The 27,213-nt window shown below is 41.5% G+C and overlaps 1 protein-coding gene across 8 annotated transcripts in view; it reads left to right on the top strand.

The window, feature by feature from the left end:
* Positions 1-27,213, top strand: part of WAC (WW domain containing adaptor with coiled-coil) — a 105,168-nt gene that overhangs the window by 43,108 nt on the left and 34,847 nt on the right. For all 8 annotated transcript variants that reach the window (XM_059711714.1, XM_059711731.1, XM_059711708.1 and 5 more), the window contains exons 4-6: positions 17,203-17,309; positions 25,971-26,086; positions 26,673-26,785. In XM_059711714.1, the coding sequence (XP_059567697.1) occupies positions 17,203-17,309; positions 25,971-26,086; positions 26,673-26,785 (336 nt within the window). The remainder of the gene's footprint in view (positions 1-17,202; positions 17,310-25,970; positions 26,087-26,672; positions 26,786-27,213) is intronic.

Consider the following 27,213-nt stretch of genomic DNA (forward strand, 5'->3'; position numbering starts at 1 on the left):
ATTTAAATGCCATTTAACAAAGAAACATCAACCAAAAAAATGAGTTCGCGTGTCACCTCTGACATGCGTGTCATAGGTTCGCTATCACTGTGCTAGAACCAGTTTGTTTGATTGTGTTGATATTCCCTTTTTGGATTTGATTAATTTTTTGTTTGCTTGTTTTGATGTTTCTTTACCCTCTATAAAACCTATTCTCATGCTTTCATCTTCTGGAAACAGCTGCTTTTAATGTAATTTTCATTATCAAATTTTTTGCTTTTTGATTGATTTTTTTAAGATATATTTATTTCAATCATTGAATGGCTTTGAAAATCAATTCAGAAATAGTTTCTCTCTTTTTTTAAAATGTTTTTATTGATTTTAAAGAGAGAAAGGGAGAGAGAGATATAAACATCAATGATGACAGAGAATCATGGATCAGCTGCCTCCTCCACGCCCCACACAGGTGATCGAGCCGGCAACCCAGGCATGTGCCTTGATCGGGAATCGAACCAGTGACCTCCTGGTTCACAGGTTGACGCTCAACCACTGAACCATGCCGGCCAGGCAGAAATAGTCGCTTAAGGTGACTTTTGCATGGTTCTCTTCAGTGTTAGATATTGCTAATACCATTTTTATGAGGGTTAGGAATTCCAACATCTAGATAAATAATAGGTAACATAAATGTGCTGCTGATTACATATTATAATGTTTGCGTCCAATGTGGAGTATAATGTTGCCATTAAAAATAATAGTGAGGCCCTGGCCAGTATACTCAGTGGTTAGGAGCGTCGTGCCTATGTACCAGGGGGTTGCTGGTTCAAGGGCACAAACTCGGGTTGCAGGTCTGATCCCCACCCCCAGTCAGTATGCATGTGGGAGACAACCAATCTATCACATCAATGTGTCCCCCCATTTTTTACCCCCCCCCGCCACCCCACTCCTCTTTCCCCCTTCTCCCTCTCACTCTCTAGAATCACTGGGGGGAAATAGCATCACTCCTTGGGTGAGGATTTAAAAAAAAAAAAAAAAAAAGATAGTGAGAATCATATTTGTTAATAAGTGAAGATGTTCCTGGATTTTAAGTAGAAAATCCACATATAAAGTAGCATAATTCTGTCTTTGGGTATTATATGTCTGTTTAGAAAAAAGCCAGTGAGGATAGAATTTCTCCTAATGTTTTTCTGTAGCTTCTAATTATAATAGTAACTAGAGGACCGTTGCACAAAAATTTATGTACTCAGGGGGGTCCCTCAGGCTGGCCTGTGACCTCTCACAGTCTGGGACTCCTTGGGGGATGACCACCTGCTGGTTTAGGCCCGCTCCCTAGGGAATTGGGCCTAAGCTGGCACTCAGACGTCAATCTGGCAGCCCGGGAGCCCTCGGGGGGGATGTCCACTTGCCAGCGGGGAGCAGGCCTAAGCTGCAGTCAGACATCCTTAGCGCTGCTGAGGAGGCGGGAGAGGCTCCTACCACCACCACTGTACTGGCAGCCGTCAGCCTGGCTTGTGGCTGAGCAGAGCTCCCCCTGTGGGAGCGCACTGACCACCAGGGGGCAGCTCCTGTATTGAGTGTCTGGCCCCTGGTGGTTGGTGTGTGTCATAGTGACCGGTCATTCTGCTGTTAGGGTCAGTTTGCATATTACCCTTTTATTATATAGGATAGAAGCCTGGTGCATGGGTCAGGGTCAGCTGGTTTGCCCTGAAGGGTGTCCTGGATCAGGGTGGGGGTCCCCACTGGGGTGCCTGGCCGGCCTGTGGGAGGGCCTGATGGCTGTTTTCAGGTGGTCCAGCCCCCCCAGTGGGGACCCTCACCCCATGGAGATTTGGCAGCCTGGGTGAGGTGCTGATGGCTGTTTTCAGGATGGCCACACCCCCTTTAGGGTGGGGGCGCCCCACGGGGGTGCCTGGCCAGTCTGGGTGAGGGGCTAAGGGCCGTTTTCAGGCTGCCGCCCCCCCCCCCCCCCCCCCGGTGACGGAAGCTCCCAGCCTTTCCTTTTTTTTAATTCTGGGATTTATTTACCTTCAATAATTGAAACTTTGTTGCCTTCAGTGGAGCTCAGAGCTAGCCGGGAAGCTTGGCTTCCTCCATCACAGGAGCAAACAAACCTCCTGCTTGCTTCAGCTCCATGGCTGCTGGCCACCATCTTGTTTGGGTTAATTTGCATATAGTCGCTCTGATTGGCTGGTGGGTGTGGCTTAAGGTGTAGTGAAGGTATGGTCAATTTGCATGTTTGTCTTTTATTAGTATAGACTAGAGGCCCGGTGCACAAAAATTTGTGCACTGGGGGGGGGTGGTCCCTCACCCCGGCCTGTGCCCTCTCGCAGTCTGGGACCCCTCGGGAGATAACGACCTGCTGGCTTAGGCCTGTTCCCTGGTGGCAGAGGGCAGGCCCAATCCCTAGGTGCAGCCCCTGGTCGGGCTCAGAGCAGGGACGATTGGGGAGTTGGGGCGCCGCCCCCTGTCATGCACAGAGCAGGGCGATCGGGAGGTTGTGATGCCACCCTCAGTCACACTCAGGGTAGGGCCGATTGGGGGGTTGGGGCACGGTCCCCTGTCACACTCAAGGCAGGGTCGATGGGGAGGTTGCAGCACCACCCCCTGTCACGCACAGAGCAGGGCCAATCGGGGTTGGGGCACTGCCCCCTGTCACTCACAGAGCAGGGCCCATCAGGGGGGTTGGGGCTCTGTACCCTGTCACGCACAGAGAAGGGCCAATCAGGGGGTTGGGGTGCTGCCCCCTGTCACACACAGAGCAGGGCCCATCAGGGGGTTGGGGCGCCGCCCTCTATCACCCACAGAGCCGGGCCGATCGGGGGTTGGGGCGCCGCCACTCTCACACTCAGGGCAGGGCCGATGGGGAGGTTATGGCTCTACCCCATAACAGACAGAGCAGGGCCGATCAGGGGGTTGGGGCGCCGCACCCTGTCACACACAGAACCGCAGGGTGATCAGGGGGTTGGGGAGCTCCCCCTATCAGGCAAAGAGCAGGGCTGATCAGGGGTTTGGGGCGCCTTCCCCTGTCACGAACAGAGCAGGGTGTATAGGGAGGTTGTGGCCCCACCCCTATCACACACAGAGCTGCTGGGCGATCAGGGGTTTGGGCGCTGCCCCCGTCACGCTGATCCTGGTGCTGGGAGGCATATCACCCTTTTACTATATAGGGTAGAGGCCTGGTGCACGGGTGGGTGCTGGCTGGTTTGCACTGAAGGGTGTCCTGGATCAGGGTGGGGGTCCCCACTGGGGTGCCTGGCCAGTCTGGCTGAGGGGCTGAGGGCTGTTTTCAGGCTGGGGGTGACTGAAGCTCCCAACCGCTCCTTTTTTTTCTTTATTTCTTTTTTTATTCTGGGCCAGCTTTAGCTTTGAGGCTTGGCTCCAGCTCTTAGGCCTCCACTGCTGAAAGCAGGTTTCTGGCCTTTGCTTACTATGTTGCGATCCTCCTGGCTGAAGCCCTCGGACTAAAGCAGGTTTCTGGGGTTTTGTTTAGCTTCTATATTTGTTACATAGTTGCTTAGAGTTGCAGCTCAGAGGCCTGCATCTGCAAGCAGGGAACGTTGGAGTCCTCCGTCACTGAAGCAAGCAAGCCTCATGTTCGCTTCAAGCTGCCTGGCTGCCGGCCGCCATCTTGGCTGGCAGTTAATTTGCATATCACCCTGATTAGCCTATGGGAAGGGTAGCGGACGTACGGCTAATTACCATGTTTCTCTTTTATTAGATAGGATACTTGTTCTTTATTTTAGAAAATCGGTTAAGTTATTGCAATTTCAAAAAATGGATGAAGGCTTTTAATTGTGAATCTTGGTAATAAAAGGTATCTTGGTGATAGATGGTCATTATGTAAAGATCATCCCTATTTGAAATTTTTCTTTTTCATAATCAGGAAACATCCATCTTTACTACATTTAGGTTTTAATGCTTTGTTAGTGGTCTGAATTGTATCAGCTGTCTTCTCTGTTGATAGCATTATTTTTTTTAAATTAAATTCAAGATTTATATTCAATATTCAGCCATTGTGCATTACCAGACTAAGGTGTATATAGTTGTGAATTCCCATAATTCTGTTATTGTTCTATGGTTCTTGTCATCTTTGTCAGGATTTTGTAGTTGGTTACTTTTATGATTGAGTCTTTCTGGAACAGATTCTACAGTGCAGGAATTATTTTTTCCTTGAGAGTTTGAAGCAGTTCCTCAATAAATCTATATAATCTAAGTCTGGCTAGCGCTGCGAATTGGACAAGAAGGGTTCTAAGTGAAAGACTGAGACTTAAGGGAGAGCCCTGAAGTGTGTAATACTTGTCCAAAACATGTTGCCATAATTGTTATGTAGGTTTTATCAGCAAATATGATCTGTTGGTGCTTTCCCCCTAATTATTCTGAGCTTCTGTTTTTATTTTTCAAGTACCTTGTTCTAAGTAACATTTGCATCTGCCACTTAATGTGTATAAAATTGGTTTAGTGGTTCTCAACCTTCCTAATGCTGCGACCCTTTAATACAGTTCCTCATGTTGTGATGACCCCCAACCATAAAATTATTTTTGTTGTTACTTCATAACTGTAATTTTGCTACTGTTATGAATCGTAATGTAAATATCTGATATGCAGGATGTATATATCTTATCTGTAAGGGAAACTAATGCTTTGAGGTAACTCTGCTGTAATAGGTTTTTTGTTTCTAATCTCATAATTTTGGGAGAAGCACTCTTTCCATTTATATTATCTTGTACAGCTAATAGCATGCTGAGAGTAGAGCATTTTTTCCTATTAATAAATATTGTTATACATTTACAGTGTGTTGGAGGTAATGGGTGTCTTAAAAAACTTTTTTTGCTGTGTCATATTATTTAAACAGGTGAACTTTATATACCTACATATGACACACAGGATTCCTAATACTAGTGGCCTTTTTGACAACTAATCTCTAGAGACTGTATCATTCTTTATTGTTGTTAATCATCACCCGAGGACTTTTTTTTGCCATTGATTTTTAGAGAGTGGAGGAGAAAGAGAGAGGGGGCGGGGAACAAGGGAGGGGCGGGGAGGGGAGGAAGAAAAAAGAAAATTAGACATGCGAGAGAGATATATTGATTGGTTGCTTCCTGCCAGGGCCGGAGATCGAACCTGCAACCCAGGTATGTGCCCTTGAATGGGTATTGAGCCCATGACCCTTCAGTGCTAAGGTTTATGCTCCAACCATTGAGCACACAGGCTAGGGCTATATCATTTGTGTGTTTGTGTTTTTTTATTTTCATTGTTGAAATGATTACATTGTTGAAATGATGTCCCCTTTATTTGCTTTTTTCCCCCCATTGACCCTCTCAACCCCACACCTGCCCTTCCCAGGCCTTCACCACTCTATTGTCTGTGTTAGTCATTTTTTTAAAAAATTCTTTTGTGTGTGTGTGTCATTCATTTTTAAATGATGCTATATAGAGCCAAGATGTTCCAAGATTGTGACTGGGCTAGTAATCCTTATTCCTATACTGCCCACATTGCAATAAGAGCAGCTCCTGTTTTAAGTATTGGGCCTTCATTCATTTGTTTATTTTATTTTAGCATCTTATGGCAGATTCAAGCACTCTTGTAATTACAGGGATTATAGTCATCATGTGAAGGGCAAGGTCCCTGTGCTCAGAGAATTTCTTCATGGAAGGAGACAGACAATATAAACTAGATAAACAGGATGACTTCATACTATGATTTGTGCTATAAAGAAAATTGTGATGGCAAGGAGGTAGGCAGAGAGTAGGAGGTGGTACATACTTCTAATCTGCTTTTTCATGATGAACCCAGTACTGTTCAGAAGCATCAAAAAATACTCAAAAGCAAAAATTAGACTCTTAGTTATTTACTTTGAGAGTTCCTCATAAGGAAAAGTAAAATCTATTTTTTTCTTAGTTTGGTTTCCGAGGCCATTGTGTAGTCTTTAGTTTAACTTAAATTTACTCTTCTTTTATTTCACGTAGGAATCCTCATATTCTTGTTAAACTGGTTTTACTCACTGCCCTCAGAACTCTTGCCATCCTGTGCTTTCCTACTTTCGTGCCATTGCTCATATTATTTCCCTTGACTGAAGTTTATTCTTTACTTAATTGTACCCAGTTAAATCTCTTCTTGTGTTAGATGACCTTTGTATTATTACTATCTTAATGTAACTGAGAATTTAAGTGTATGAAACATGAAGGCATTGTACATACTTACTTGAAGATTCCTTTGCATTCGTTTTTCACCCGTTCTTAGATTGAGGCGTGCCATAACGCTTCCAAAGTTGAAATCAGCTAATTCTTGCTCCATTAGACTCAGAAGTTTAAATTACTTGGAGAGACCTACAGGCATTTCAGGACCTGCCTCTTTGTTTGCTGTACTGTGTCTCTGAAGTCGTCATCTTGGGAAAGGATAATACTGTTTTTCAATATTGTCCATTACTCACCCTTTCAGAATCTTAAAATTTGATAACTTTTTCTAAAACTGCTTCTGTTATTTTTCATACTAGCCTATTTTTTCTTAAAGGAATGCTTTCATTAGACTAGCCACTTAACTAATTTAAAAACAAGAAAGCATGGAGTAGGTAAGATGTACTGTAATTACACTGCTTTAAAATAGATAATAAGGAGAGGTGTGTGCTATGATAGGGGACTTATTTTAGATTGGGGGTCAGGGAGGGTTTTTACTTTTCTAAAGAGTGGCATTTAAGCTGGAAGGATGGCCAAAAAAAATAGGCAAAGCGTGAAAGTTAGGAGAGGTAAGGTGATAGAAGGATCTACGGTAGGAAAGAACTGGGCATGTACTCAAAGAACTCAGAACAGCTAGCTAGCATGCTCACTGCTACAGGATGAGGCTGGAAAGGTAAGAAGGGACAGAGGAACTTGAATGGCTTCCCTCTGTACTCATTAAAATTGAAAACACATGTCATGATCTGAGTCACCCTTTAAAAGATTACTTTGACTATTCTGTAGAGTGTTTTGAAATGTAGGTGAGAATGAGTGGGCGAGTAGTTAGAATATTAGGGTGAACCCAGTGAATTTACTGGAGTCAGTAAGAATGAGGAGACCTTTACTCTTTCTTCCAAAGCCTCGTAATGCTATTTGTTCTGAATAAAGTGCCTAAGATGACTGGAGAGTCAAGTCATGTGTTGATAATTTGTCTAAGCAAATAGAAGTAGTAAAAGCCACTAATTTTCAGGGTATAGGCAGTTAGGAGGTGCTATACTTTTATTGTTACTTTGTTAATAAAGCCTTCACCAGAGTTCAAATAGAAGGGAGGATAAAAGTCTTAGTCTAAAATATTCTCGAATTCCTTAGTGATAAAACGTCAGGTGGCAGACCTCAGAGTGGTTAGTAAACATTCATAAGTCTAGCATTTCAGATGTAATTGTGATCTTTGCAGTTCTACACACTGTCAGCCGTATCTTATTTGACAAATAAAGGTAACCAAAGAGGTTAGATGGCCCCATTTTTATTTAGTAGGAGGCAAAATACTGTATAGTATGTAGCAGTACTTTTTTTTTTTTTTGCTGAATAATTCCATTGTATAGATATACCATGTTTTATTTACCCATTAGTCAGTTTAATGGACATTTGGTTTGTTTCCAGCATTTGGTTAAGGATAGTGTGCAATGAACATTTGTGGACGTATGTTTTCATTTCCTAGACATATATCTAGAGTATGATTGCTGGGTTACATGGTAAGTTGTGTTTAACCTTTTCAGGAACTGTCAAACTGTTTCTGTTTCAAAGCAACTGAGTATTTTACATTGACAGCAACAAGTTGTATGAGGGTTCCAGTTTTTCTGTGTCTCATTATATAGTCTTTTTTACTATAGCTATGTTAATGGGTATGAAGTGGTATCTCACTGCAGATTTGATTTGTATTTCCCTAATGGTTAATGTGTTGAGCATCTTTTCATGTCTTTTTTGGCCACTTGTATGTCTTCTTTGGAGAAATATTTGTTGAGATCTTTCACTTATTTTAAAATTGGTTTAGTGATCTCTTTTATTGAGTTGTAAGAATTTTTACTAGTGGAACTAGATAAAAGTTCTTTGCATATGACTTGCAAATATGTTCTCCCATTCTGTGTATTATCTTCTTGATGGTGTCTTTTGGAGCACAAAAGTTAAATTTTGACAAAGTTTAATTTATCAAATTTTTCTTTTTTTCTGCTTGTACTTTTGGTGATAATGTATGCCTATATATTTTTAGCTCTTACATTTAGGTCTATGATTCATTTTGACTTAGTTTTGTATATGGTGTGAGGAAAGGGGGTCCAACTCAACTTCATTCTTCTGCATGTGCACTTTCCCTTAAGTATTTTTGTAAAATCTCCATTTCTAGCCTGTAGATCGGTGGTCAGGAACATTTTTTTGTTTTTTTTTTTTTTTGTTTGTTTGTTTTTTTGCCAAGGGCCATTTGGATATTTATAACATCATTTGTGGGCTTTACAAAATTAGCCTTCTTTATTTGGTCAAACATCTAATTAACTCACTCCTAATGCATTGTCAGGGCCAGACCAAATGATTTCTCTGGTCTTATACAGCCTGTGGGCTAGACTGCTGTAGATGACCAGTATATACTACCTACACCTGTAAGAGTAGGGATGATATGTGTGGCTCCAAAGGAAATGATGTAATAATGTACATTTCACAAAGATGTTTTTATCACTATAAATATTTAGCATATTTATTTGGGATAAACATAGGATAGCAGTACTGTTTTTAAAACAAGTTTTATTAATGAAATCCAGTGAAAGCTGCTGCATCTCTCATTTATCTGTTAGTCGGAAAATTTTCGGTCCTAGCTATTAACAAAGGACTTGCCTTGATATTATTTGTAATAGATACAAGTGCAAATGTATTGTTGGTTAATGACATTGTTCCAAGTGGTAAACATCTTGGTGAAAGTTTGAAACAAAAACTAAGAACACTGCAGTACAATTAGCACAACAGTTAAATTCCTAGAAAATTCAGCATATTGTATTAAGCAGAATTAGGTCCTAGGCTTAGCTGAATTATGAGCTGATTTTTCAGACAGGGTACAGTTCTTTGAGAAATGTCCTATGCACAGTAGGAACCCCTAGCCCCCTTTCATTTTCTTTATTTTTTTTAATCCTCACCTGAGGATATTTTTCCATTGATTTTTTTTTTTTTGAGAGAGAGAGAGAATGGAAGGGAGAGAGAGAAACATCGATGTGAGAGACACATCATTTTGTTGCCTTCGCACATACTCCAACCAGGGCTAGAATCAAGCCTGCAACCGAGATACATGCCCTTGACCAGAATCGAACCCAGGTGCCCTCAGTCCCCAGTCTGCTCTCTTTCCATTGAGCCCAACTAGCTCCCTAGCCCCCTTTCACTAATTGTCAGTGTACACTTTCATCTAGAGTAGTGCTGTTCACTGAGCTATGTATGCAATTTTAAATTTTCTAGTAACCAAAATCTGGAATTAATTTTAATATATACTATTTAACCCATTATATAAAAAAATAGTTCATATCTATATCATAAAAGGCCTGAGGTCGTGACACCGTGACAGTGTCACGACCAACTACCGGACTTACCAGGAGGTGCATTGATAGGTCCCATGGAGGGCAGGACTTCTGTGTCCCGCAGCAGCTGTGGTGGGCGGGTCTTCTGGAGCATTGTGGGCGCCCACAGCGTCTGCGGAGAGTGCCGAGGGTGCGAGGCTTCCAGGGGCGGCGGCCATGGCCCTGATAGCAGGTTGGGCCTCGGAGACCCTACATGCGCTCAATTTAATCGTGCACTGGGCCTCTAGTAATCAGTATAAAATATTAATGTGCTGTTTTAGTTCTTTTTGTACTGAGTTTTTTAATCTAGTTTGTACTTTGCACTTATATGAAATCTCAATTTAGAGTAGCCACATTTCAAGTGCTCTATGGCTATATGTGCCTAGTGGCTATCATTGGGATAGCACAGAACTAGATTAATTCAGTTACAAGGGACTGTCAGATACAAGCTTATTGTTAACGCATCATTTTATCCACCCCCTCCCTTCCATTCCCCCTTCCCAAGAGACATAGTCTGGTTACCACATTTTCTTTTTACCCCACCATTTGCTCAAACACAATTGGTAAATTGGAGAATGGTATCAGTATAAACTGAAATTGTGTTGGTTTACATGTGAATTTTTTTTCCTCAGCAGAGGATCAGAATAGCAGGATTAGGGTTAACCCTTCAAATAGAAAGGAAAAAGCTTCAACCAGCTGCTGCATAGGCAAAGTGCCTAAAGAAAAAAAAAATTTTTTTGATCTTCATCCAAGGAGGATTTTTTCCCATTGACTTTTTGAGTGAGAGGAAGGGAGGGGGAAGGAGAGAAGGGAGAGACACATGGTTGGTGTGCTTCCTGCACAACCCCCTGATTGGGGCCAGGGATCTGCAACCCAGGTACCTGCCCTTGACCAGGAATCTAACCCTTGACCCTTCAGTGTGAGGGCTGACTCTCTTAACTGCTGAGCCAAACCCGTCAATGCTGCTGCGCAACTTTTTGTTTAGTGTTCTGGTTATAATAAATTTGCATAATTTTGAGTAATTTGCTCCTACTCTTTTTCCTAAACAGCTTTATTCTTAGTGTGCAATTTTGCAGAATTCAAAGTTTTTCAAGAAAACATGTTATGGCAAAATACCCATTTCAGACATATGACTTTCTTTGTGAAATCCCCTAATTTAAGTGTTTGTGGTCTCTGGTTTTGGAGAGATGAGGGGAGGACCAAAGACAGTGGGAAACAATGCATTACTTAGAATAAAGTGTGGCTAAGATACCACACCAAAATCTTGAGAGTGCTTATTAAAAATTCAGTTTTTGGAATCCCATCCCATTTACTGTGGATTAGAATCTCTAAGATTTAACCTTGAAATCTGTATTTTTTTTTAATATAGTGGAGTGTGAGATCCCTGCTGAACCTTATTCAGCCATACCTGTTAACTGCTTTTTAGTTTGAAAAGTGGTTTGGGGTGGTAGAAGTTCTTGGATTTTTCTTTTTGATTTATTGGAATGACTGGTTACTAAAATTATATGTGTTTCAGGTGTACAGTTCTATACCACATCATCTATATGTTGTACTAGTGACCCGGTGCATGAAATTTGAGCACGGTTTGGGGGGGGGGGGGCGTTGTCCTTCAGCCCGGCTTGCACCCTCTCCAATCTGGACACCTCGGGGGATGTCCGACTGCCCTCTCGCAATCTGGGACCACTGGCTCCTAACCGCTCACCTATCTGCCTGCCTGATAGTCCCTAACCACTCTGCTTGCTGGCCTGTTCTTCCCCAACTTCCCCTCCAGCCGGCCTTCTTGTCCTCAACTGCCCCCCCACCCCCCGCCGGCCTGCTCGCCCCCATTGACAACAGCCTACTTGCCCCTAACTGGCCCTCCCCAAACTGCCCCCCTTGCTGGCCTGACCACCCCCAACTGTCCTCCCCTCCTGGCCTGATGACCCCTAACCGCCTCTGCCCCGGCCCTGCCACCATGGCTTTGTCCGGAAGGATATCCAGTAGGTCTCCTGGAAGGTCTCCTAGTCTAATTAGCATATTGTTCTTTTATTAGTATAGAATTAGCATATTACTCTTTTATTAGTATAGACTAGAGGCCCGGTGCACAAAAATTTGTGCACTTGGCGGGGAGGGGGGGTGCCTCAGCCCGGCCTGTGCCCTCTCGCAGTCTGGGACCCCTCAGGAGATAACGACCTGCTGGCTTAGGCCTGCTCCCTGGTGGCAGAGGGCAGGCCCAATCCCTAGGTGCAGCCCCTGATCGGGCTCAGAGCAGGGCTGATTGGGGAGTTGGGGCGCCGCCCCCTGTCACTCACAAGCTTATTGTTAACGCATCATTTTATCCACCCCCTCCATCCGTGCTGTCTCAAGAGTAAGAGATCCTTCTTTTTTTACAGCTGCATAGCATTTCATTGTGTAAATGAAGGAAGGGCCCATCAGGGGGGTTGGGGCTCCGTACCCTGTCACGCACAGAGCAGGGCCGATCAGGGGGTTGAGGAGCTCCCCCCTGTCACTCACAGAGTAAGGCCGATAGGGGAGTTGGGGCACCGCCCCCTGTCACACTCAGGGCAGGGCCGATGTGGAGGTTATGGCTCTACCCCATCACACACAGAGCAGGGCCCATGGGGGGCGGTTGGGGCGTCGCCCTCTATCACCCATAGAGCAGGGCCAATTGGGGTTGGGGCGCTGCCACTGTCATACTCAGGGCAGTGCTGATGGGGAGGTTATGGCTCTCCCCCGTCACACACACAGCAGGGCCTGTGGTGGGGGTTTGGGGCCCCGCACCCTGTCACACACAGAGCAGGGCCCATCAGGGGGTTAGGGCGCCGCACCCTGTCACACACAGAGCCGCAGGGCGATCAGGGGGTTGGGGCGCCTTTCCCTGTCACGAACAGAGCAGGGCGGATGGAGAGGTTGTGGCCCTGCCCCCTGTCACACACAGAGCCACAGGGCGATCAGGGGGTTTGGGTGCTGCCCTCTGTCACGCTGATCCCGGTGCCGGGAGGCCTCTCGGCTCCACTGATCCTGGTGCTGGGAGGCATATTATCCTTTTACTATATAGGATAGAGGCCTGGTGCACAGGTGGGTGCCGGCTGGTTTGCTCTGAAGGGTGTCCTGGATCAGGGTGGGTGTCCCCACTGGGGTGCCTGGTCAGTCTGGGTGAGGGGATGATGGCTGTTTGCAGCTGGTCACACACCCTTCAGGGTGGGGGTCCCCACTGGGGTGCCTGGCCAGTCTGGGTGAGGAGCTGAGGGCTGTTTTCAGGCTGGAGGGTGACTGAAGCTTCCAACCGCTCCTTTTTTTCTTTTTTCTTTTTTTTTTTTTTATTCTGGGCTAGCTTTAGCTCTGAGGCTTGGCTCCAGCTCTTAGGCCTCCACTGCTGAAAGCAGGTATCTGGTTTGTTTGGGTTCTAAAATCGAAACACTGTTTGAACTCCAGCTCTGAGATCCCGGCTGGCTATAAGCAGGTTTCTGGGGTTTTGTTTAGCTTCTATATTTGTAACAATGTTTCAGACTGCAAGCTCAGAGGCCGGCAGCGGCAGGCGGGGAATGTTGGAGTCCTCCGTCACTGAAGCAAGCAAGCCTCATGTTCGCTTCAAGCTGCCTGGCTGCCGGCCGCCATCTTGGCTGGCAGTTAATTTGCATATCGCCCTGATTAGCCAATGGGAAGGGTAGCGGATGTACGGCTAATTACCATGTTTCTCTTTTATTGGATAGGATGATTAGCCAATGGGAAGGGTAGCGGACGTACAGCTAATTACCATGTTTCTCCTTTATTAGATAGGATTGTGTGTTCACCACCCCATCAAGTCTCCTTCCATCCCTATTTTCCTCCTCCCCATACTGTCTTCTACCTCCACCCATCCACCTTTCCCTCTGGTCATCGCCACTGTTGTCAGTGTCTGTGAGATGTTTATTGTTTTGTTTTCTTAATGCCTTCAACTTTTATCATCTAGTGCAACCCCCCCTCCTCTCTGAGAGTTGACTGTCTATTCTCTGTGCCAATGAGTCTGTTTCTATTTTGTTAGTATATTTTGTTCATTGGATTCCAAATATAAGTGAAATCATATGGTACTTGTATTTCTCTGACTAGCATATTTCACTTAGCATTATGTTCTCTAGCTCCATCCATGCTGTCTCAAGAGTAAGAGATCCTTCTTTTTTTTACAGCTGCATAGCATTCCATTGTGTAAATGTACTACAGTTTCTTTATCCACTCATCTATTCATGGGCACTTGGGCTGCTTCCAAGTCTTAGTGATTGTAAATAATGGTGCTATAAACATAGGAGTGCATATATTCATTCAAATTAGTGTTATGAGTTTTTTTTTTAATGTATTCTGAGAAATGGAATTGCTTTCCACATTGACTATATCAATCTGCATTCCCACCAAGAGTGCTTAAGGGTTCCCTCTTCTCCACATCTTCGACAACACTTACTGTTTGTTGATTATTGGTGAAAGCCATTCTTACAGGTGTAAGGAGATACCTCATATGGTTTTAAATTGCATTTCTCTGATGATTAGTGACATTGAGCATCTTTTCATATCTCTATTGGCCATCTGTCCTCCTGGGAGAACTGTCTATTCAAGTTCTTTGCCCATTTTTATTGGATTGTTTTGGGGCCTGGGGGATCAGGGTGTGGTGACCTACCAGTCTCCCGGGTGTTTTCTGACCTTCCTTGATATACGTCTCCTCCTCAGCTGGCCGTCAGTCTGGCCCTGGGACGAGGTGCAAGACAGGTCTGCCTATTCGTCTGCCATGTTAATGTGGTACTTTTATTTCATAGATTTAAGCTATTTCATAGAATGTTTTACTCAAGAATATATGCAAATAAATGTCAGGGCATCTAACCCAGGCTTCTGAATGGATCACTCTGGTTTTCATTTCACTCAATAAAATTGGCCTTTCCTCCCCCCCATTATTGATGAGATATTTATGGAAATTTTCATGACAACCTCAACTATAATAAGTGTATTTGTACGATATTCTAGTAGTTCATATTACTAGTTCTGTTTCTTTTGTATTCAACTATAAACCTGATCTTTAATAATTTTTATGAGTTACATCTGAAAAGTATAAATTTCTGCATAATTTTTTTTAAAACTGCTAGTATTCATTTTTTCTTTGTAACTGAGTGTGTTGGGTCCTTAGACAATCACTGAACCTGACTGCCCCCAGGTTCAGTGATTGTCTAAGTGGACTCACAGAACCCAGTATATAGTCATTATCATTGCTATGATTTATTATCATGAGAGGATGCAGAGCATAATTAAAGGTAAAGGGCATGTGGGGCAAAATCTGGAGGGAACCAGATACAAGCTTCTAAGAATCTTCTCCCAGTAGAGTTATACAGGACAGGTTTCATTCCTCCAGGCATGAATTGTGACAACACTTGTAAAATGTTGTATACCAGGGAAGCTTATTAGAAATTTAGTACCCAAGGCTTTCATTGGATTTGAGTTATTATGTAGCCACCTCTGCCTAGCGTGTACAAAAGTCTGGATTCTCAGTGGGAAAAGCAGGTATGCAGCATAAATCATTGGCACAGTGAGTAGCTCTTAGAATTATTGTTGTGGGGATGCTCCTGAAATCTAGGTTCCCACATGCCAGTCAAGAGCAAGCTGTGCAAGCAAGCCTTTCTAAAGATAACAGCCTTAAGCTTGCTATGTTAACTTTTCTGCTCACTAACCTTATTTTTGACCGATTTCATCTTGATTTTGTTCATTCACACAATGTTTATTGAAGAATTTATAGTCTACTTTGTGAATAGTTTCGTGTTTTACATAAATACATACTGTTCAGCAAGATAAAATTAAAAACAAGTAGATGAAGAAAACATCAGGCATCTCAAGATGCAGGCTTGTAGGGGAATTTCCTCTTTGAACCACCTACATTGTGCTCAGTACCTAGGTAACCCTCTTATCACTGGCTTTATTGGGTCTTTGAATCTGCTTTAAGCTGGCCCCTATCCGAGGTTAAATTTTGGCTATTTCCTTTTCTCTTGTCATACTCTTACTTCATTCTGAGTGTCCAGTCTTGCTTATTATATGCAAGGCACAGTTATTGAATCCCTTACTTTTCACTTCTAATAGAAGAGACTTCCAGCTCCACTTCAGAATTCCTAGTTCTACATAGATCTGCTCACCATTTCTATTTAATATCTAAAACCTTATAGTCATCTTCTGTCTGTCCCAGTTCAATCTTTTAAATCTTCTTAGTTTTTTTGTTGACTGAAATAGTTAAATGAGTTCTTCCTCGTTTCTACTCGTAACAACTGGTTCCTACTGCTAACTAATTTCTGAACCATTTAAATTGTTCTTCCCTCTTCCAGTTTTTGTTCAAACAGTTGAATTATTTTTAACTTGATGCTGAAAAATAAATATGTGGAATGAATTGAAATACTAATGGTTAAATCTTTTTGTGTCATTAATCAATGTTTTTGCAAGTCTGGATTTTTATACCTTAGCTTTTCTTAAGACAAGAAAAACTGTCATTCCTGATGATCTCTGTGATGTGTAGGGTTATTCATGAAACTTATGAGTTACATTTAAACATTTTTTAGGTAGAATTGATCCTGTTACTAGAAAACTTGACATTTTTTATCATCTTAAAAGCTAGCACCTTCCAAGAGACTTAACTTTTTAAAAACTTGATACTGTTTTAGTTGGGAAATTGGTAAAGGTATTTAAGAAACTGAGAAATAATTACAAAAACATATTGGATAGTTCTGATTTTCAGGTCTGTATTGTTAAATTTTGTACCTCTTTTCCTCTATATATGTTGTGTTTCTGTCATTCCCTAATAAAACTTTTATTTTTAAAAATCCCAGAAGTTGTTAGAAATGATATGGATGAGGTTTTGCTCATCTATACTAATAAAAGGGTAATATGCTAATTAGACCGGATGTCCTTCCAGACATAGCCACAGTGGCGGAGGCCAAGGCAGAGGTAGTTAGGGGCTATCAGGCCGTCAGGGGGCCAGCTAGGGGCAATCAGGCAGGCAGGCAGGTGAGTGGTTAGGAGCCAGCGGTCCCTGATTGTGAGAGAGGTATCCAACTGCCAGTTTAGGCCCGATCCCCAGGGCCTATACCGGCATTCAGACATCCCCTGAGTGGTCCCAGATTGGAGAGGGTGCAGGCCTGACTGACGAACCCCTGCCCCGTGCACCAATTTCGTGCACCAGACTTCTAGTCTAATTATAATAACAGTAGATGCCCGATGCACGAAATTTGTGTTGGGGCGCGGGATCCCTCAGCCTGGCAATCGGACAGCCCTCTTGCAATCCGGGTCCCCTTGCTTCTAACCACCCACCTGCTCGCTCCTTAGCACTGCTGTAGAGCCTGGCTTCTGGCTGAGCGGCGCTCCTGCTGTGGGAGCACACTGACCACCATCGGGCAGCTCCTGCGTTGAGCGTCTGCCCTCTGGTGGTCAGTGCATATCATAGCAACCAGTCATTCTGGTTGTTCCACCATAAGGGCTGCTGGGCTTTTATTGTATAGATTGATTGTTCCGTATTAACCATGTAGTATACTGGTATGTACTGATTAACCCACATTTTTAGTAGGCTCACAAATACTTTATATATTAATAAAGAGCATAAATATGTATGTATTCCTGATCTTATGTAAAATGGTTTAGGGATATACAATGATTATATTAATATATATGACATGATAGAAGCCAGTTTAAATTAAATATGAAGTAAAACTTATACTTTTCTTTTTTTTAAGGGACCAGTTACTCTCCACAAGAAAATTCACACAACCACAGTAGTCTTCATAGTTCAAATTCACATTCTTCTAATCCAAGCAATAATCCAAGCAAAACTTCAGATGCAGTAAGTATATAAACACACTTAATTTTGTTTGTTTTTTATTTCATTGCAAAACCCAAAACCCCTCACACCAAGTCTTAAGTCTAATGTCCTAAAAAAAATTTTTTTCCCATCTAACTTTTTCTTAATGTTTCTTAAGGTTACTGAGATAATCTTATTAGAATTGAGGATTGTCCAAGAACCATCATGATATTATTTGTCAGTATTCCTTTAAAGAGCAAAATTTTACCATGGAGATATAAAGAACCTCAGACTGTGAAACTTCTGTAGTTAAAATGTTTAACTTGAGCTGCTCTTTCCATAATATATAAACTTCGTATTGATTTCAGAGAGGAAGGGAGAGGGCAAGAAAGATAGAAACATCAATGATGAGAGAGAATTATTGATTGGCTGCCTCCTGCACGCCCCACAGAGGGGATCGATTTTGCAACCAGGGCATCTACCCTGACAGGGAATTGAACTGTGACCTTCTGAGCCACACTGTTGGGGCTATTCAGCAAAAATTTAATAAGGTTTTAATTTGCCAAGCATATGGTAGGCTGTAGTTATGTAGAACTAAGAAAATGTGGCTCATCTGAAAGGAACTTTCAGATCTGTGGTGGGGACCGAAAAATAAACAATTAAAACAGTGCATGTTAACGTTGCTTTGGGAGCACTCAAGATGAGCATGGACTGCCAGATTGATGAGGGAGGTATTAAAGTGTATGTAATGCTACCCAATAGATTGAATGTACTTTAGCCAATTAAGAGTTCTGGAATTTGTAATAAGCAAAGGGACAGCACCTACAAGAGAAGTGTGAAATATTGTTGCATTTTGGAGAACTACAGAATTTTGATAATATGGTACTATGGGAACAGTTCAGGTTACAGAGATGAGTGGGTGTCAGTTACAAAGAGTTATGTATCTTGCAAGGAATGTGAATTTTAAAGACACTGGAGACCTAGTGAAGGATAAAATTGGTGAAGTAACATCATATTTGCAGCTTAAAACATATCAGATAGCTATTTGTAAAATACATTATAGAAAAGAAAGAACAACAAGAAAGCTATAGAAATGTAGGTTGAATCCAACAGATTTTTGTCTCTAATTATCTGGGTGATCATCAGACTTTTATTGGCATTAAAAGACCCTATAAACTTGCAGCGGTTCTCAACCTGTGGGTTGCGAACAATAAAAATACATCCTGCATATCAGATATTTACATTACGATTCATAACAGTAGCAAAATTACAGTTATGAAGTAACAACGAAAATAATTTTATGGTTGGGGGTCACCACAACATGAGAAACTGTATTAAAGGGTCACGGCATTAGGAAGGTTGAGAACCACTGCAAGGTCTTTACCTAGTTGAAGCAGTGTGGATAGTACATTTTTATGAAAAATTGAGAGCAATGATCCTATCTAATAAAAGAGAAACATGGTAATTAGCGTACGACCGCTACCCTTCCCATTGGCTAATCAAGGCGATATGCAAATTAACTGCCAGCCGAGATGGCGGCCAGCAGCTGGAAGCGAACATGAGGCTTGCTTGCTTCAGTGAAGGAGGACTCCAACATTCCCCACCTGCCGCTGCTGGCCTCTGAGCTGCAACTCTAAGCAACTATGTTACAAATATAGAAGCTAAACAAAATCCCAGAAACCTGTTTTAGTCGGCCGGGCTTTAGCCAGCAGGATCGCAACATTGTTTCAAATACAGAAGGTAAACAAAGGCCAGAAACCTGCTTTCAACAGCGGAGGCCTAAGAGCTGGAGCCAAGCCTCAAAGCTAAAGCTGGCCCAGAATAAAAAAAAAGAAAGAAAGAAAAAAAGGAGCGGTTGGGAGCTTCAGTCACCTGCCAGCCTGAAAACAGCCCTCAGCCCCTTACCTAGACTGGCCAAGCACCCCAGTGGGGACCCCCACCCTGATCCAGGACACCCTTCAGGGCAAACCAGCCAGCCCCCACCCGTGCACCAGGCCTCTATATAGTAAAAGGGTAATATGCCTCCCAGCACCAGGATCAGCATGACAGGGGGCAGCGCCCAAACCCCCTGATTGCCCTGGGGCTCTGTGTGTGACAGGGGGTGGGGCCACAACCTTCCTATATGCCCTTCTCTGTTCATGACATGGGAAGGCGCACCAACCTCCCCCCCACCCCCCCCCCACGGGCCCTGCTGGGTGTGTGACGGGGGAGAGCCATAACCTCCCCATCGGCCCTGCCCTGAGTGTGACAGGGTGCGGCGCCCCAACCCCCTGATCCGCCCTGCTCTGTGTGTGACAGGGTCGGTGCCCCAACTCCCCTTTCGGCCCTACTCTGTGACTGACGGGGGAGCTCCCCAACCCCCTGATGGGCCCTGCTCTTTGCATGACAGGGGGCAGCACCTCAACCCCCTGATCGACCCTGCTCTGTGTGTGACAGGGTATGGAGCCCCAACCCCCTTGATGGGCCCTGCTCTGTGAGTGATGGGGCAGCGCCCCAACCCCAATTGGCCCTGCTCTGTTCGTGACGGGGTGGCGCCGCAACCTGCCCATTGATCCTGCCTTGAGTGTGACAGGGGGCGGTGCCCCAACCCCCCAATTGGCTGTACCCTGAGCGTGACTGAGGGTGGCATGGCAACCTCCCGATCCGCCCTGCTCTGTGCATGACAGGGGCAGCGCCCCAACTCCCCAATCATCCCTCCTCTGAGCCCGACCAGGGGCTTCACCTAGGCATTGGGCCTGCCCTCTGCCTACCAGGAGCCAGGCCTAAGCCAGCAGGTGGTTATCTCCCAAGGGGTCCCAGACTGGGAGAGGGCACAGGCTGTGCTGAGGCACCCCCCCCTTCCCCCCAGTGCACAAATTTTTGTGCACCGTGCCTCTAGTAACTTCATGAAAATAAATGTAGAATAGTTTTAAATTTGTGCTGATCAGGGTCTAGTTGGGAAAACAGAAGTCATGCTTATTATGTTTAGCACAATTTAATAACAACTTTATATGTAGGATTGATTAAGCAGATATTGCAGGTATTGAGGACTGAATTAAACAAAAAGGGACATTGACTGAACACATAGTGATTACCCCTTTGGGGTAAGGAGCAATTGGAAAAAGTTGGAATTACCAGAACTGAATAGCTTAGAAGGAGGTTCCTTGCAGAGCTGGTGATAGTACCTTTCTTTCAGTGTTGTGATGAAGCTAATTCAGGTTTGGAGCAGATAGTTGGAAACTGGAACTGTGGCTGCTAGGCTTCTCTTTTGTCCTCCCTTTTAGTCTTCCTCTAATGGCAGAATCTAACACGATTTATGGCTAAATAGAATGTAATTTGCATTATTCCAACCCTAGCATCACAGAATAGAATATAGAAGGGTGGTATTAAGGCAGGGATAAGAGCTTGATAAACTGTCACAGGTGTTATCAAATTGTTTGTAATGGGTTATTGTCAATGAGACATACACAGGATTTTAGAGTGAATAGCTGTGTGTGTGTGTGTGTGTGTGTGTGTGTGTGAGAGAGAGAGAGAGAGAGAGAGAGAGAGAGGGGGGGAGGGAGGGAGGGAGGGAGAGAGAGAAATGGCTTTACTAATTTACAAAGTAACACCTCTAAAGTTCTGTTTATTATTGACAATTCAGATTTGGGCATTTGCTGTTAGGAGAGAAGGCAGGCCCTATAACCATTATTCAGGGAAAACAAATTCTGATTATTTTGATTTTCAAGAAATGGATTAACAGTGAAACCAGAAAGGTTAAATAATGGGCATCATATAGTCTTCAAAGACCCAAATCATAAAGGATGTCAGGGAATTTCATTATAGGAGTGGAAACTGAAGACCATTACTAGATGGATTTAATATGTGTTTTCAGGATCAGGGTTTCTCCTTGCTGTAGATTTAAACTGTTGGTATATAATTAGCTTCCAATTAGTGGTCTTTTACATTATAATGTACCCAGCTGTTATGACACATGTATCAGTTAGAGACTGTAAATTTAATGTTACCTGAGAAGAGGGCTTTTGAACATTTCTGAAGGTTTCTTAAAAATTGACTTACTTTCTTAAAATCACTTCAAATGGAAGTTTTTGACTAGTGAATAAAACAAAATCACCTTTCATTTAATATATGAAAGAATAAATGAACAGATGGACATTATTTTAACCTTCTTTTAAAAAAAAGTTTTTTCCCATCTTTGAGGTTTTCAAGTTTTAATTCTATCTTTGAAAATCAGTAAGAATATTATTTAGATTACTACATAGACATCTGGTTGTATAGTGACTTATATTTATTAAATTAACTATTGAAAGTCAAGTCGAAATTACCTTATATTTTTAGTATTAGAGTAAGATTCACATGTAGTTTCCTTCTAAGTACTGTAATAAACATTTATCATATCTAACACAGAGCCTACCTAGCCCATAGTTAATATTTAGGAAAAGCTTTATCAAATGCCTCCTGCATTGTCTAAATCATGATAGAACTTACAGGTATTATGTAGACTATTTAGATAAGCTATGCATATTTGTGGCTTTATAAAAAGAAGCCTCTGGATTTCTTAATTTAGAAAAGTTCTTAATTCCCATTTTAAAGACATTATAATTGAAATCTTCCCTTCTGAGTATCCTTCACTAATTTTGATTTGTTGGGAAACATTTTAAATTCAATCTTAGAGGACTGCAGTATCTTCCAACTTCTTATTAGTTAAATATCCTTTGCATATTTTGGAGCTTTTAAGTTCGAAGTTCTCGAGATCTGTTCTCTGTAACCAATCTTGGTTAAAGATATTCCACTTAATTAAAAAAGAAAAGAAATTTATTAGAGAACTCTAAGGTCTCCATGAAAATCTTTGTTACGATGAGTGTCATCTTTGATGATGTTATTTTATGAACTACTCTTTATTAACAATTCATAAAGTAATTTCCAGGATTGACTTTCATTTCCATAGTTTAACTTGGAGAAGGATGTCTTGAAGTAAGTACAAAGGGAGATTTTTTTTTAAGAAGAGAAAAATCAACAGTCATATAAGAGTACTAAAAGACATTTTGAATTGAAGGAGAGCAGTTAGTGGCTCAGTAACTCTTCAGTGCTAGTCTTGTCTTTTAGAGTAGCCATTTTTAAACTTTTAATCTCAAGATGTCTTGACATTCATGAACATTGAGAGCTTTTCTTTATTTGGACTCTACAGTATTATCAGTATTTACCATGTTAAAAATTAAAACTGATAAATTTGAAACATAATTGATTTAAAATCAATTGTAAACCCATTATATATGTAACATGTAATATATATAATTTAAACATTTTTATTTTTAATCCTCACCTGAGGATTTTTCCCCCCATTGGTTTTAGAGAGTGGAAAGGCAGGGGAGGGGGAGGGAAGGAGGAAGGGAGGGAGGGAGGGAGAGGGAGAGCGAGAGCGAGAGAGCGAGAGAGAGAGAGAGAAAGAGAGAGAGAGAGAGAGAGAGAGAGAGAAAATGAATGAATATTGATTGGTTGCCTCCCAGATGTGCCTTGACCACAGGCAGGGATCGAACCTGAAACTCTTCAGTGTGTGGCTGATTTTCTAACCAGTTAGTCACACTGGCCAGGGCTTTTTATTGATTTTGAGAGAGAGAGGGAGGGAGAGGCGGGGGGAGAGAGAGAGAAACATCAATGAAGAGAGAGAATCATTGATCAGCTACCTCCTGCATGTCCCCTACTGGGGATTGAGCCCATAATCCTGGGCATGTGCCCTGACTGAGAATCAAACCAGCAACCTTTTGATGCATGGGTGACACCCAACCAACTGAGCAACACCAGCCAGGGTGGCTTGTAATATGTTTTATGAAAGATATGACTAAAACAAAAAACAGACATTGAACATCTTTTTAATGCCTGACTTAATAGAAGACACCTAGAATTTCGTATCTGCATTTAGTCTTTTGTGAACAAAAATCTGTACAGGCTGAGAAAACACAGTGCTCTTACGGTAGAATGAGGAAAAAAGCAATCATCTTAGTTTTATTATGAAAATAGTTTTGATCTTGTGAAATGATCTGGGAGTCCCTCAACGGTTCCTGGACAATACTTGCAGAACTGCTGCTTTAGGGCATATGTTGGCAACCACATCAAGCTTAATTTAGAAAACTTGGATGTTTTCAGGCTTTTTGTTTGCTTAGTTCTTAATTTTAGATATTTTTTTAATGATGAACTTAATACCTGTGTATCTAATGTATAACATGGTGACGCTCTTAGTAACAGTGCATTGTATAATTGAAATTGCTTAGAGAGAACTTAAATGTTTTCATATAAAAAGATAAGTATAGTGTTAACTAGATGGGCAGAAGAACCCTTTCACAGAGTATATGTATATCAAATCATCCCTATGCACACTTTAAATAAATTACAATTTTATTTGTCAGTTATACCTCAGTTGAACTGAAAAGAAATAAAGTGGAATAAAAAGAAGTTGAACAGCCCTAACCGGTTTGGCTCAGTGGATAGAGCGTCGGCCTGCGGACTCAAGGGTTCCAGGTTCGACTCCGGTCAAGGGCATGTACCTTGGTTGCAGGCACATCCCCAGCAGGTGGTGTGCAGGAGGCAGCTGCGGATGTTTCTCTCTCATCGATGTTTCTCTCTATCCCTCTCCCTTCCTCTCTGTAAAAAAATCAATAAAATCTATATATTTTAAAAAAGTTGAACACCTGCTGTTTGTTGCACATTAACATTTAAAAAACTCCATTGCTTATAGTTTTCCTCCTCCCACCTTAATCTTTTTTGAGGGTGTAAGAGGGGTGGTGAAAGCTAAAGTTGGTAGTATGTAATAATAATGCTATACCCTGAACACATACTTGTACTAACCTAAGATTTGATAGGCAAAATCAATGCAGTGTCGTAGACCGTCCATGCTCTTCAAGGTTCTGGTCTTTGAACTTTTAACTGTTCTGCAGTTGTGCCAGAATTTAAATTAACCATCATTAAGTAAACTTTAGTTGATTTTTTTGTTTTTTGTTTTTTCCTTAAAGCAAGACTTTGGGCCAGGGAAACATTATTCTGTTGCAAATTCCTTATCTCCTCCAGGACAGGCAACAGTTTTCAAACCATCACTGGTGAAGAACACTGGTTTAAACCACTCTCTCATCTACTCTGGTTCACCTGCCTCAAATCTCATTCTTCTACTTCAGACCAAATCAGTAATCCCATATAATCACTTGCCAAGCAAATCAACCCAAAAATTTCCAGCTATATCCAAAGAAGGGCTCAGTATGCTTAATAATTTAGCTCTAGGAGGTAGTAGGTGGGATAGAAGAACTGAATTTTGCCTTCTGTGATTCCTGTAGCTTGGTGTAACCTGATTCTGCAAAGTAGGGGGATTGAGCATTAACTTTCCACTGATTTTAGAGGTTTGGAGGCACAGGACTGATATCCAAATAGCTTCCTTATTTAGAGACATAAACTTGAGAGTATAAACATACTAACAGGATCTGCAGAATTTCTTCAACCCTAAAAATTAGTATGGCATTTCTAGAATTGGTGTTGATTTAGTAAAAATAATGGAATCTGCAGATCTGAATTTTGATCCTTTTTCTACCACTAATTGTTTCTAGCACCTTTGGACAACTTATAAGTCATCTCCACTTCTTTCCTCCTTGGTAAAATTAAAGCTTGAGTTGATAAAAGTTCCTTTCTTCAAGCTTTAAAATTGTGTCACCCTACACTATGGTGAACCCAGAAGAAGGATAGGCTATCAAAGTATAACTATTTTATTTTACTGGTAAACTTAAAGCTTTTAAAAAAAATAGTTAAGAAATTCATCTGAAATATACTTGGAATTCTACCAGATTTCCTGTGGCCAGTGCTGCAGGCACTTAAACTTGCACTTTTTGAGATCAGTTCCATGAGAACTGGGCCTTTCAGTTTTTTTTAATTCCATTCTAATTTTACAGTGCCTTTAAAATAACTACAAGAGAGTGTCTGAGAATGTTCAAAAGACAGACCAGTTTTAGTTATAGGAAAAATGTGTGACGCTGCTGATTATATTATGTGAGACAAGGTTTAATAAATACTTGACCCATCTCATGTGTTTTGAAGATGAAACAAATTCATTGCCTTTAATTAGCTTTGTGTTTACATTTTTAAGTCTTGTGCTTTTTCCCCCAATAAGTAACAGTAAATATAAGCAGGTTGTTCTCTATTACACTGTATAAGATAACTATTGTGCCTTGTGAGTTTAGAGCTGATGTGCTCTCATGCCACATGATATTGCAGAGTTTTGGTTGTAGGGTTAATGTCATCAGTTGAGAGAATTCTCCAATCCCTTACCCCCACCCCCACCAATGTGACTAGATTTCAGCAGTTAAAATTATGATAATGGGTACTTTTGTAATGCTTTTCAAAAGTCAAGATGTTGTGAAGTTAATATTTTTCTTCCTGCACCTAATAAACTAGTATTTATTAATCTATTTAATTTGATATTTATTAATTTTCTTAACATATTTTATAAAGTTTTCCATTGTTATCTTTGAAGGTTTTCATAGGCTAAGGTCTCCTAAGATGTGTGTGTGTGTGTGTGTGTGTGTGTGTGTGTGTGTGTGTGTAATTACATCCTAGATCAGGGCACCTTTATCTTATTATTATTAGTCTTTTCATATATATTTTTAAAACCATTGACATTCTTGATATTTCATATCAAGTTATTAAATAGTATTAACATTTTCTAATTTTTAAAAATATTTTTTTAAGTCTTATGATTCTGCAGATGACTGGTCTGAGCACATTAGCTCTTCTGGGAAAAAATACTACTACAATTGTCGAACAGAAGTTTCACAGTGGGAAAAACCAAAAGAGTGGCTTGAAAGGTATTTGCTCTTAATCTAATTGAACAGTATTTCTCATTCTTGATTCTATTGGTTAACATTTTAGAACATTAAACATTATAAGTTTAGGTTTCTTACAGTGATATTTACTCTCCTATTTAATTGCAGTGATTGATTAGTCCATTGTCTGTGTTTGCCATAATTTTCTTTTACCTTAAAAAAACTAGGACAGATTAAGCAACTGTCCATCAGGGCCTTGTGAACAGTTGGTGTACTTAATTTAAAATTTTATATTAGTTCACATTTATTCATCTTTATTTAATTTGTAGTAGAAATCTTTATAATTCTTGTGAGACAATATGTTACCTTCATATATGTAGAATTGATATTGCAGAGTTTTGGTTGTAGGGTTAATGTCATATAAATAAGTGGTATAATATTGCCACCAGTGGAAACATTAATGTTTTGTTTGCTGCATCCCATGTGCCACATCAATAACATAATAATATGGCTATATTTAGTTATTTTATTTTTGCATATACACTTTTGTTCAACATTTGGCCAGGAGTGTTATATGTAGACTCATTGTACATGATTTAATTATTATGGGTTTATTTTTTATTTTTAGAGAACAGAGACAGAAAGAAGCAAACAAGATGGCAGTTAATAGCTTCCCAAAAGATAGGGATTACAGAAGAGAGGTGATGCAAGCAACGGCCACTAGTGCGTTTGCCAGTGGAAGTAAGTATTTTTTTCTTGAAATAGTAATGATGTTTACTTCATTCCTGTAGTTCATTTATGCTATAGATCTAAGTGCATAAACATTTACATATGTAAACTAAAATAAACAGGAATATATAGGGTATCTTTATGTTGGATCTGTTTCCCTGATCACCATTTTGTTTCCTGAAAAGGGAAAGTATGCACAGGGGAATAATATACACATGTATTCATTACTATCCTTAATGGCTGTAATGCAGTTGAGTTGGTAAAAAAATAAAATAAAACTTCATTTTGTAGATTGACTTCTTTTTAAAACAGGAGCTTCCCCCTATCCATCCACTCCCACCCCCCATGTCGAATTGTGAACTATTAAACTGGGCACTAAAATCCCTTCCAGAACTCCCTGGGCTTTGATTTAATAATTGAATCAATGCCTCACACAGATA

This window comes from Myotis daubentonii, chromosome 1 (genome assembly GCF_963259705.1).
Source record: "Myotis daubentonii chromosome 1, mMyoDau2.1, whole genome shotgun sequence".
In the NCBI taxonomy this organism is placed as follows: Eukaryota; Metazoa; Chordata; class Mammalia; order Chiroptera; family Vespertilionidae; genus Myotis; species Myotis daubentonii.